Consider the following 13287-nt stretch of genomic DNA (forward strand, 5'->3'; position numbering starts at 1 on the left):
TCCGTCGTGTCCTGAGAACGAGATACGCGGCTCCTATCGGGATCGTCGACACGCCGGGCGGCCTTGCTGGATTAGTTTTACCTTTGACGAGATATCTTGTGCATCGGGATTCCGGTGATGCTTTGGGTAATCTCAGAGTTGAGGTTTTCCACTAGGGAATCCGACGAGATCGCGAGCTTCGTGATTGAGGATTTCTATGCGGCTTGTGGTAATTTGTGATGGACTAGTTGGAGCACCCCTGCAGGGTTAAATCTTTCGGAAAGCCGTGCCCGCGGTTATGTGGCAATGTGGATACTTTGTTTAACACTGGTTCTAGATAACTTGAAGTTAACTTAATTAAGACCTGCCAACTGTGTGCGTAACCGTGACTGTCTCTTTCGTGAGTTCTTTCTCCGATCGAGGATACGGTGGGGTTTTGTCTGACGTAGGTAGGTGTTCAGGATCATTCATTTGATCATCAGTAGTCACGTCCGCTATGCGTAGATCTTCCCCCTCTTACTTCTTGTACTCGTAAGTTTAGCCACCAAATATATGCTTAGCCGCTGCTGCAACCTCACCACTTAACCATACCTCACCCATTAAGCTTTGCTAGTCTTGATACCTTTGGAAATGAGATTGCTGAGCCCCCTGTGGCTCACAGATTACTACAACACCAGTTGCAGGTACAGGTAAAGGGTACTTGACGCGAGCGCGTTGGTTGTTCATTTGGAGTTGCTTCTTCTTCTTCTTCTTCTTCGTCGATCTAGGATGGGTTCCAGGCCGGCAGCCTGGGATAGCAAGGATGGACGTCGTTCTTCTTTTGTCGTTTGTTTTCGTCCGTAGTCGGACCCTGCTCTTAGTATTGATGGTTATGTAATGTACTGATGTGACTCTGATGTAGCTTGTGGCGAGTGTAAGCCAACTCTGTATATATATCTCTTCTTTTCAGTACATGTACTTGTAACGATATCCATTCTTGCGACACGACGAGATGCGCTTCTATCCCTGACGAGGCCTTCGTGCCAAATTGAGGATAGGGTCGCATCTTGGGCGTGACAATATTAATACTGTATTATACACTTTTATATAAAATTTTATACAGTGGCAATGGTATAACAAATCGTTGTCCTCTCGTCCCTGGCGGCTGGAACCCTAATCGTCGATAGGAGAGGACAATCTTTTAGCGTCGTCCTCCGACGGCTCCCCTCCGACGGCAACCTCGGTCATCGGTGGTGAGGGGGGTCTCCGGATACACGCTTGTGGATCGTTTTTAGTCCTCGTAGTCTAGTTTTTTATGTTGTTCATCATATTGGCTTCGGTGGTGATGATGGTGATGTTGAATAAAGATTTTTTGGATAATTCCCTGACGAGGTCATCGGTCCTATGGTTGGAGATGGATTTGAAAAACCAATTTGCTCAAGCAAGGATGGTGTGGCGATGACGGCATCCTCGTGATGGACCTGTGTCGTCGAGCTCTATCGCTATGACGATGTTTTCTCAAGGGTCGGCGTGGATCTTGGGAGGTAGTCTATGAGCGCATGCAGATTGTGGTCTGCATTGTCGACATCTGAAAGACGAAACATGTATTGGGTTCGTGGTTCATGGATGGAAGGTATTGTTTCATACCGCGACGTCTTAGTTGTGGTGTCAGATCTGAAGTTCGATAGCGTGTGTGGGGTGTTGACTCGCTCTGATTCATTCAATGAGAAGGGTTTTAGTTTTGGCGAGCCATCTTGAAGGTCCGCATAGCTGCGTATAAAAAATATTCACGTGTTTCGAAAAATGTTCTTCACATTTTAAAAAGCAATTAAAGACAGTAAAAGAATTTTTGTAATTTTAAAAACATTTCTTACCATTCAAACAATTGTACGACATTTAAAAAATGTTACATACCATTCAAAGAATTGTAAGTGACATTTTAAAAAACTTTACAAGTATCAGAAATAATATTCAGGACATTTTTGAAAATGTATAATATTAAATAAGAAAACAATTTAATTCTAAGAAAATGTTTCATACGACACAAACAAATGTATGTGACATTTACAAAATATATTCATGCGTTTCAAAAGTATGTTCATGGCATTTTAGAATAATGTTAATATAATGTAAAAAATATATTTCCATAATTTAGAAATATACTTTATCCATAAAATAGTATTAACTTGTATTTGAAAATACTTAACATGTATTAAAAAATTCAATACATTTATTTACACAATGTTCAGCATGAATAAAATAATGTTACATGTGTATAAAAATGTAAAATATATATGAAAAAAGATCTGCAAAAATTTTAGGAAAAAGGAATAAAAAGAATGAAAAAATGAAAACGCGAATAAAAAGATAAAAATAAAAAATGGAGGCTACAGTACTAACCTGGCCACTAGGCTTGCTCCAGAGGCGAGGCTATTTTCGAGTTTTCGTAGCTCGCGCGGCAGGCGAGAAATAGCCACGGCGAACAAATCATAACCGTACGATCTTCTTGCTCAGACCGATAGGCGAGGCGAGGCCAGAGCAAACCCTAGAGAAACCCCGAGCCAAGCACCGCACCAGATGGCCTCCGCCGCCGGCAAGCCCAACCCCAACACCGGCGGCGACACCAAGGGGAGGAAGCGCAAGTTCCTGCCCCACGGCAAGCCGGTCCGGAAGGGCGCGTACCCGCTGCGCCCCGGCGTGCAGGGCTTCTTCATCACCTGCGACGGCGGCCGCGAGCACCAGGCCACCCGTGAGGCCATCTCCCTCCTCGACACCGTAAGACTCTTCCCTTGCCTGCACCTGATTGATCTGCTCCCTTTGCCTGCCTGAGCGTCCCGCTTCAACACATGGCACCAGCCGCTACTTCGTGCGAGATCTTAATAATTACTCGTTCAATTCTAATCACCGTCTTAAGCGGATTCGTTCCGCTTCAAGCTCGGTGATAGTGCCATCTTGTGCTCACTGTAGTTTACTTGTTTCTTGTGGCGGGGCAGCGCACACCTTTGTGACTCACAATGCACAGTTCACCCATAAATGTGATGACTGACGGAGATTAGGAACACAACTGCAGCTCGCTGAGTTATTGCTTGTAATATATAGTTGTGCTTGGGACTTTGAATCTTACTACTATCTTGGTTATATACAGTTCCTAGTGTACCCTCTCTCTCTTTTCTGCAAAAGACATGTAGTGCCCATAAATCATGCAATGTGGCTTTCCTTTGTGTTCCGGCAAGAGCTGTATGTTTCATTGTGTTGTGCCATGTGTTGATGGGAATTCAATACTCCATTTTTTGCCAATATGCTTTTTTCCCAAGAATAGTCGCTGATATGCGATACTCCATTGTGGATCTGCAGTTCTATGAGGACCTGGTTGACGGGAAAGTGTTTGATGTGAAGCCCAAGAGCATCCCTGACAAGCCGCTGAACAAAAAAATAAAGTTTGACGACTCTGATTCCTCTGATGGTGAGGGTGAAGATCATTTGGTGGAGGAGGCTAACAATGGAAATGATGCAGAAAAAGGTGAAGCCAAGTCATCTGAGCAGCAACAAGAGGTACCTGGTACCTTGGAGATTGCCAACAAGGACGGTGAAGAACAAGTGGAAACTGCTGGCGGATCAGCACCAAAGAAGCAACGCATAGAAGATCCTCTGGTTTCTGAACAGACAGAACCAAAAGCGCCCACTGATAAACCAACAGAGACTACTGATGATAAGCCAAAAGAGTCCACTGATAAACCAACAGAGACTACTGATGATAAGCCGAAAGAGTCCACTGATAAACCAACGGAGACTGCTCATGATAAGCCAAAAGAGTCCTCTGATGAACCAACAAAGACTGGTGATAAACCAAAAGCGTCCAACGATAAACCGAAAGAGTTCACTGGTAAACCAAAAGCATCCAATGACAAGCCTATTGATGATTTAATTGATGAGGACCTGAAACAACTGGGGGACAGGAAAAAGGTCTTTTTATTTTCTGAATTTACTTACAGTTTAAGATACATAGGAGGTGCTCATTTCTGTTTGGAAATAGCCCATATAAAACCTGTGCAGAGGATTGAATTTAGTCAGTTGTTCTAATAAAATCCTGGTGCAGTTTACTCATCCATAAACATCTTCCCTTTTCTAAGATGAAAGCATGGAATTCATATTCATAGGTCATAGCTCTTAAGAAGTTTTGCTGGATCCTAGATAAAAGAAGTATTCACTTAGGAATGCTCATAAAATCCAGTCTTCCACCACATCCTTTTCCCCTTATCATACACATGTTGTACATTAAATCATTTTGGAATATTGAAATATTGCATGGGCTTAAATTTGGAAAATCATGCCGTAGATAGAAATATTTCAGTATTTCTGTCTGCCCATGACTAGCTTCAGAGGTTAACTGTAATATTTAACTATTTATTCATTGGTAGTTGTTTTATTCTGGCTGTCAGATCCGTCTACAGTTGTAAGTAAACTTGTGCAATTAAGTATGGCAAGCAAGTCTTGTAAGGACTCAAACTCATTTGATGAAAGAGTTATGTGTTCCACCTCTCATTTTAGCCACTATTTTTAATAACTTGGCGCTGAGGCTTTATTGAGAATTAGAATCTTCCGTAATGCATCACTGTTCCCTCTAGAAACAATTCCCTAATACGAGAAAATGATGCAACCTTACTAGTTCATATATTTTGTCTTTGCCTCACTATTCTTCTGAATATACTAACTTATATGATGAAAACCATCGTACTTCAAACAGAGGCTTTTTGCAAGCGTCGATTCCGGTTGCAATGGTTGCATCTTCATTCAAATGCACAAAAGAGATGGAGACCCTGGTCCAGTTGAGATTGTACAAAACATGATGTGTTCCGCTGCTTCAACTCGTAAACATATGTCGAGGTTCAGAATTGATATTATTGAAATATATATTTCTTTGTTCTTAACAAGTCCCGTATATCGAGATATGATATCTTTGCTCATATGGAGTGTGCAGTTATTTTCTTGCTTATAGACTTTCATCTTGAATGTACTCTAGGTTTATTCTGAGGGTGTTGCCTGCTGAGGTGGTATGTTATGCTTCGGAAGAGGAAATAACAAGAGCCATTAGTCCACTTGTTGAAAAGTACTTCCCCAAAGAATCCCCTTCGGGACACAAGGTAACTTTTTACTTTAATTTCTGGATGGTCTGGTATAAAGAACGTATGGCAAAGTGCCCGATACTACACTAATTAATTATATAGCTTTTCCATCTTCAATAAATGGGGAGTGCTGTTGCTTCTAGATTCAGATTACACTAGTTAATTGCATGTGTGTTGCAATGGGGGCTTACATATTTCAACGGCTCAATATCATATACCTAATACTACTATCCAATTTTTTTTGTCAAACATTGTAGTTTGAAGGAGTTGCACACCGAGCAATAAAAATTGGAAGAATTTGTAAGGAAGTTAAAAATAATCTATTCAGTTATGTTCACATGAAGAGGATGGCTATGGCCTATCAGGATAGAACTAAGAGAATTTACCATCTAGAAATTTTGGCATGATAGAAATCAATGAATTGGCATATCAAACAAAAATGGGCCTCTTCTGAAGATAGAGAGAACAGAAACTCAATTACATCCTGAAATCAGATCACTCTTGAAAAGTGATCATTGACTTCTCCAGATGAAGCATCATTGGAAGTACTTGCCCCTGCTCCTGGAAATAGCATTCAGAATCAGTGTTAAGCTTGAATTAACTATAAGCAAATCTACTAAGTCAATTGCCAATCTACTAACAGAAGGGGGAAAGTGAAGTATCACACTTTCATGAAAAGGCATCCATTGTTCACTGTCCCTCGACAGCTCCATTGTGGACCATCAGTTCCCTGCTTTTGCATCTTTAACTTTGCTATTATGCTTGGCCTATATGTTGATGCCTAGTTTTTTTTTAGCAAAGATTCAACATCATCTTGTGCAGGTGTGCCCTCAGCATCAGGGTCTTCTGGTTCAATTCCATCAGCAGCTGATGGTTCTATTGATTTGTTAAACACGGAACGTTACCTGTTTTTTAGATAAGAGAGATTGTCCTAACCATTTCAGAGTGAACTTGCCCCCTTTCATAAATTATAATCATGTGCTATCACAATTCATCAATTGTTATTTTGACTGTATAACGGGAATTGATGAGATAGTGGGTAGGGAGAAAGATGGATTTGTATCACTGGATGTAGTCTACCCCATGCGGCAATGTCTAAAGTTAGCTAGAAGACTAGCAAGATTAGTTACCTATCTGACAATTGACACTTACTGTATGAACCATCACTTAGGGTAGACACTTCATATCTTCATATTTCCATCAATAGGTTCCTAAGGGTGTGTTTGGTTGGAGAACCAACTGTCATGGAATGGAATGGTTCCATTCCAGAGGAACGGGTCGGTTCCGTTCCTGTGTTTGGTACGAGCAAAAAAGTGGAACGGGATGGTTCTGTTCCAGTGTTTGGTTGGGAGGCATGGAATGAAAAATGGAATAACAAAAATTCGAAATTTCAGCAGCATTTCGTTTGCATTTTGAGGAAAAACAACACAACAATATATGTATTGACATGTAACACAATTTGCAGCAACAATATCATTAAATACCAATCAGGTTCACATACTTGTCAAGTGCACTACAGCCATACTTGACAATCAGCCACATCCAAAAGCAAACACCCAAATATCCAAAGCAAAGTGCACTACAGCCATACATGTTGTTCGCATACCAAATATCCAAAAGCAACCAAATGGCACTACATGTTGTTCGCATACCAAATACCATACATGTCAAGTTCACATACTTGACAACCATACAACCATATCGAATTTAGAAGTTCTTCTTCACATATCCCGGAGTAGCACCTTCTTCACCTTCTACCTGCAGATCAAGACATGGCAGGAATCAGCAGAGATGGAGGGAGGGAGCCGGCGGCGCAGCAGCAGAGAGGGAGGGGGCCGGCGGCGCAGCGTGGCAGCAGAGAGGGAGGGGCCCGGCGGCGCGGCGCGGCAGCAGAGAGGGAGGGGGCCAGCGGCGCGGCGCGGCAACGCAGCAGAGAGGGAGGGGGCCGGCGGCGCGGTGACGCAGCAGAGAGGGAGGGAGAGGGCCGGCGGCGCGGCAGAGAGGGAGAGAGAGGGCTGGCGGCGCACCTGGGGAAGGAGGAGCTCGAGCGGCGCAGCTGGGGAAGGAGGAGACGAGGATAGGGTTGCGCGAGAGGAGAGGCTCGTTGCGTGTGATTCCGTCGTTTTCCTGGTGCTAGCACGTTCCGGATCTGAGTGGAATATTCCGTAAAGTGGAATGAGTGGGTTCTGTTCCGGTTGGTAAACCAAACGCAGGAACGAGGACTAGGAACGGGTCCGACCCGTGACATTCCAGCCCATGACAGCAACCAAACACACACTAAATGACATCCATCTTCCATAGAATTGACCTGGTAATGTTTAACTGTGCTTTTGTCATCCGAAAGAAATTGCAAAAGAAAGTGCTGGAAGTAGTATCCCACAAAATTTAGCACATATATGCCATGCTTTATGAGCAAGCCAATGCAATCAGTTGTTTCAGTAACCAGCATCAGTACATTATAATGTTTATTATTGTACTTTCTCTGTATCTAAATATGAACTGCAAAAACATCTTATATTTAGACACACAGAGTATTTATTACTTGAACTTCAAAAACATCTTATATTTAGATACAAAGGGAGTATTTATTACTTCTATAGAACACATAGAATGATGCAGTTATCCAAATAGGAGTTGTTTGCTTTGTTGTTTTCCTGTCCAAAATTTTACACGGTACCTTACTTGCTTGTTTCAATATTTGCAGTTTGCTGTGTTATACGAAGCAAGGTCAAACACAGGAATCGATAGAATGAAAATTATAAACGCAGTAGCAAAATCCATACCTCAACCTCACAAAGTTGACCTCAGCAACCCCGACAAGACTATTATTGTCCAGATTGCCAAGGTAAATTCTCTAATACAATTGGATTGCTATTCAACCTCTAGTGTTATCTAGTGTTATATTTTGTGGAAGCGCCTCAACAAAACACAAGTTTTTATCGTACGATTTTCATTAAAAATCCATATGATTTGATGCCCACTTACAACACAATTATTACTTTATCTATTTTCAAATTCATAGGTATGGATGATTTTTAAATGAGGTTTTGGAGAAGTAAAATGCAAGAGTACTAAGTATTGCCATTGTGGTATTTGTCTGCGGGAAATGCATTTGCACATGCACTCATTTGTTGAGCTACCATCGCCGTCCATTGTCATTAAGTTGCTTTGAGATCCACACAAAATTCAGTTGGAAGAAATAATTCTTGTGTGTTTTCTTTGTATCTGAAAATTTAAAAGTCTCAATTTGACTGGATGGATGAGACGTAAAGCGAGGACTCATTGCCTACAGGGCGCATATGCCTTTTCCCTTTTTTCGGGCAAGTCATTGCCTGTTGGTGCAGAGCTAGTACAAAATCTGCATTGATTTATCTACCGTGGGTTGTTTCTTTTAAACTTCAGGAGTAAAAAAAGCGTATAAAATTGCATGGTCCTTGATCTGTATCCAGGCAGCTTCCAGTGCTGCAAATTTTATTGTAGCACTGGGATCCGGGGATGGAGAAAATGAACATAATAAATCGCTAGCAGCTTGTATCATACTTCATGTTAAACCAATTTCCATTCTAGTATCCTGATTGCATTCTACAGATTGGAGGTAAAAATGGACCTGGAAAAGTTTGTTTTATGCTTTTATGAAATGCCTTTTCCCACCTTTTGTACTTTGAACCCTGTAGTAAGTCCAACATGGGCTCTTTGTCTGTTCAAGTAATGCTATTGGCCATATGAAATATCTAATCTGGTGGCTGTTTTGCTCTATCTGGCCAGTATATAGCTATAGTAAGATGGTCACAGTTGAAGTCCTGATAAGCTATTGTTTGAATTATGGGCAGACTATATGCATGATTGGAGTGGTGGAGAGATACAAAGAGCTTTCGAAATTCAACCTAAGGCAGCTGACCTCGCCACCGGAGAAGTAGTTTCTTACTCCTGGTGCCGTTTGCTTGAGTTTTAACCAGATGCGGCATCAGTTGGTTACTAGCTACTACTAGTGATGAGCTGAACCGTGAAAGTCATTTTCAAATGATTCAGATGTATTATTATGTCGTTAAAGTGGACGGCCGTTGTCGTGTGGATGCATCCTGAATTGCTCGCTTATTGCCGTTTGTTGCAATTTTGGAACCTGCTGAATTTCCTACTGCAGCAGTCGTTGGAATAAAGGGTTAATTAGATTCATGCCACTGTAACTTTGGCTAGCTGGGAAATATACCTTTACAAAAATGAGGCACTGTGCATAACGTACCTGATTTTTTTTTTGTTCCAGTCATAAAACCCAGAAGGAAAGGGAGGAAAGGTGACTGAAAACATGATTTAGTTTCACTCGATTTTCTGGGGCCCAATCAGAACTCCAGATGACATGAGCAGGGCTTCTAACACAAGTTAGTATCAGATCTAAAACCCTAGTTTGATGATCTTACATGTGTAGGCTTCTAATACAAGTTGTGACTGTTAGTTTGACGTGGTGGACGTGCCAGGACCACCGTAAATTCGTCCCACACATGGATTAGATTTGATGGATGCTGGACAGTCTGGACGTATGGCCTGCATTTGGAAGGTTCAGTTATATGTCGTTTTCCGGATGTTTAGGGAAAAGTGGGGACAAGTCCGGTGGTGGTAGATGCTCTAATAGTAATTTTAGAGAGAAGATGAAAAAGTATAATTTTGCAATTAGCTGTGTTCGCAATTTTAACATAATATAATTATAGAGAGAAGATGCTCTAATATAAGTGGCCTGAATTTTGAAAGTAGATGCTCTAATAGCAATTTTAGAGAAAGACAGAGAAGATGAAGAACTATTATAATTATGCAATTAGCTGTGTTCGCAATGCATGTGTCATATACGATATTGCAAAAAAGAAAAGAAACATGCATGGTCATCTTTGGAGATACAGCCTTTCTTTTTGTCAAAAGATGGCATCATTTCTAGCCAGTAGTAGGTCTTGACTCGATCCACACCTCCTCCTTTTATCGTGGACGACATGCCGGTCTTTGGCCTGCGGCCATCAGCTAGGGCTAGAGTCGACGATGACAAAAGGTTTCGATCGACTTTGTTAACTAGGGGCCAACTTTATTGAATCAAATCGATCTTTGGTGGTCGATACGCCTCAAACCATGCATTGTTTAATTACAGCAATGCTACACATACATAAGTTTACATAGGTTTTATAAAAAGGTGGATTTTGATTGAAGATTAAGAAAAACGGGGGTTTCACCTTCCTTGAAAATTGAGATTATAAAAACTAGATGGACAGATTATTAAAAACTCACAATCTACTCTACCCGAGATAAAACCAGATTATGAATTGCTAATGACCTATTATTCTTGTAAAGTTGGAGGTAATTACTAATTTCTGCCACCGCCACCACCCTCCTCTTTTTTTCTCCTCAGCGCGCGCACAAGACACACATGTCATTATGCAATGTAAAAACCTGAATTACAGTTTGTTAGGGCATATTAATGCCTAAGTAATTTTGATGATTGATGACAGTACCTTAGTGGACTAATCGTGTGCATTGAGCATTTTAAATAATACATGACAAAGACACAAGACGATTCGGCACCCTCCGCGGAATAGAAGCACGGTGTCTTCTACGATTCTCTTTGGTGGTTTTGAGTCGTAGAAACGCCGTACTATTAAGAGGGGATCCGTATTGGGAAGGTTTGGGTGGAATCAATCTTGCACGCACACACTTTTTTCTCCATCTCCTTTTCCTTGCAACTATGGAGCTTTTCCCCTCTCTGGCATTTCTCTTCTTGCAAAATGTCCTCTGGCGGTAGTACCGCTGGACCTAGCGGTAGTACCGCTGGAGCTGACGGTAGTACCGCTGGAGCTGGTGGTAGTATCGCTGGCTTTAGTACCGCCATCCTTGCGGTTGTACTATGTCGGACTTTTTGCGAAGACTTTCTTGGCGGTGGTTGGCCCGGTAGTATCTTTGCGCTACCATGGGCTCAGCGGTAGTACCGCTCTGGCCCCAGCGGTAGTATCGATGGAGGGTCAGCAGTAGTACCGCTGCTACCAGCGGTAGTACCGCTGGGCTTGTGCTATGAGTGAGGATAACGGTTGGATTCTTTCCCCCACTATATAAAGGGTTCTTCTTTCTCAAGAACCCTACCTTTGACCCTCCCAAGCTCCATTGTTGCTCCCTAAGCTCATAAGTGCCCGATCTCTCTCCCTAGCCAATCAAACTTGTTGATTTCCTTGGGATTGGTTGAGAAGGCCAAGATCTATACTTCCACCAAAAGAAAATTGATTCCCCCCACTAATCCCTTGCGGATCTTGTTACTCTTGGGTGTTTGAGCACCCTAGACTATTGAGGTCACCTCGGAGCCACATTTCATTGTGGTGAAGCTTCGTGGTCTTGTTGGGAGCCTCCAAGCTTTGTGTGGAGTTAGCCCCAACCTTGTTTGTAAAGGTTCGGTCGCCGCCTTCAAGAGCACCCATAGTGGAATCACGACACCTTGCATTGTGTGAGGGCGTGAGGAGAATACGGTGGCCCTAGTGGCTTATTGGGGAGCATTGTGCCTCCACACCTCTCCAACGGAGACATACTTCCTGTCAAAGGGAAGGAACTTCGGTAACACATCCTCGTCTTCATTGGTTCCACTTGTGGTTATCTCTAATCTTTACATTGTGTATGTTATTGTTGTAGACTATTTCTTACTTTCCTTAGCGATTATAGTTGGTAGCATCATATAGGTTGATCACCTAGTTGTCATTTTAGAGAACCTTTATGTTGCTAACCCTAACTTATTAAGAATAGTTAAAAAGTGGTCGTTGCCTATTCACCCCCCTCTAGTCAACCATATCGATCCTTTCAATTGGTATCAGAGCCACGTCTCTTTATTAAGGGTTTCACCACCCGAAGAGTATGGATGATGATGAGGGAGGAGCCCATGGGCAACCCGAGGCCATGGCCTTGACTTCGGTCACAAGGGACGACTTGAATGCGGCTATGGCCAACCTCAGGATGTCCTTGACGAACGAAGTCAAGACCATGCTTAAAGAGTTAATTGAGGGAATTAAAAGTTCTCCCGAACCGGCGTTGGTGATTAAACCCACCAACACGGATTCGGAGGCCAATTCCTCTAAGGAAGTGGCTAAAGGTATGCGACCTTCTTCCCCTCTCGAAAATAATGGGATTGGAACCTATGCCTCAGTTCCACCTCCCATGGTCTATGGAGGACCGGTTCCTACACTGCGTATTAATCCTGTTGGTCCTCCTCCTAGGCTTGTTAAGGGTGATTTTGCTAACTGGGTGTTTTCTATTAAGTCTCATTTGAATCACAGCTCAACAAATTTATGGAGAATCATCGAGCAAGGCTACTATCCTCATGACCCAAGCAACCTCACTCCAAGAGAAGAAGCGGACAATCAATATAATCACTCTGCATTATTTATTCTCCAGTCCGCAGTGCCTCTTGAAGATCTTCCTCACTTGCGCCCCTTCACTCTGGCGAAGTACTGTTGGGAGCACATTATGGTGTTATACAAGGGAAGCTCTAGCATTCAACGGTCCAACTATGAAGTGGTGCTTGATGAGGCCGATGAGTTTGTGATGAAGGAAGATGAGGACCCTCATGATCTCTATCGAAGGGTGACTGCTATTGCTGTTGCTCTCAAGGATCATGGGAGCAAGGATGTAGATGACACATGGATCAAGCGCAAGTTTCTCAAGGCCATCATGCCATTTAGCAAAGCCATGTCATCCGTCATTTGCCAACGACCAGATTTCCACTCCTTGTCTTCCAGTGAGGTGTTGCATGAATTCATTGCAATGTCAATCATGAACAAGACCGCTGATAATGCACTTGCTCGCGTTCGGTCAAAGACAGCTTCACCCAACCTTGCTTTAAAGGTAAAGGTTGCTTCTGAAGAAGAAGAAGAGGATGAGGAAGAGGAGAGCTGCCCTGAAGACACTAAGTATGCTTATCACGAGCACATGGCTCTTGCGTCAAGGCAATTCTGGGGCAACAAGAGGAACTCAAGGCTCAACTTCTCCAAGAATAACTCAAGTGGGTTCAAGTCCAAGCAACGTGTGAGGACATGCTATAACTGCGGCAATGTGAGTCACTTCGTGGTAGAATGTCCCTATGAGAAGAGGGAAGACAACGGGGGCAAGCTCATTCGCAAAGACAAAACCAAGTCATTCCCAAACAAGAACAACTTTGTCAAGAAACCCCACCCAAAGGGTGTGGTGGCACTTGAAG

At 42.7% G+C, this 13287-nt stretch overlaps 1 protein-coding gene across 2 annotated transcripts; it reads left to right on the forward strand.

Annotated features, from left to right (window-relative positions):
• The first annotated feature begins 2439 nt into the window (after window positions 1-2439).
• LOC123424762 (translation initiation factor IF-2) lies at window positions 2440-9254 on the forward strand. Of its 2 annotated transcripts, none has more exons than XM_045108440.1 (6): window positions 2440-2733; window positions 3313-3921; window positions 4703-4842; window positions 4979-5099; window positions 7786-7926; window positions 8912-9254. In XM_045108440.1, the coding sequence occupies exons 1-6, from the start codon at window positions 2536-2538 to the stop codon at window positions 8996-8998; spliced, it is 1296 nt and encodes a 431-aa protein (XP_044964375.1). In that variant the 5' UTR covers window positions 2440-2535; the 3' UTR covers window positions 8999-9254. The 2 variants fall into 2 exon arrangements, with proteins under 2 accessions (XP_044964375.1, XP_044964376.1); XM_045108441.1 differs by lacking the exon at window positions 8912-9254 and adding an exon at window positions 8104-8372.
• Window positions 9255-13287: the final 4033 nt, after the last annotated feature.

The sequence above is a fragment of the Hordeum vulgare genome, chromosome 2H (genome assembly GCF_904849725.1).
Source record: "Hordeum vulgare subsp. vulgare chromosome 2H, MorexV3_pseudomolecules_assembly, whole genome shotgun sequence".
In the NCBI taxonomy this organism is placed as follows: Eukaryota; Viridiplantae; Streptophyta; class Magnoliopsida; order Poales; family Poaceae; genus Hordeum; species Hordeum vulgare.

Coding starts and splice junctions, on each gene's coding strand:
- LOC123424762 (XM_045108440.1), top strand. CDS start 2,536: ATGGCCTCCGCCGCCGGCAAGCCCAACCCCAACACCGGCGGCGACACC. Junction 3,922..4,702: donor AACTGGGGGACAGGAAAAAG/GTCTTTTTATTT, acceptor TACTTCAAACAG/AGGCTTTTTGCAAGCGTCGA. Junction 7,927..8,911: donor TTATTGTCCAGATTGCCAAG/GTAAATTCTCTA, acceptor AATTATGGGCAG/ACTATATGCATGATTGGAGT.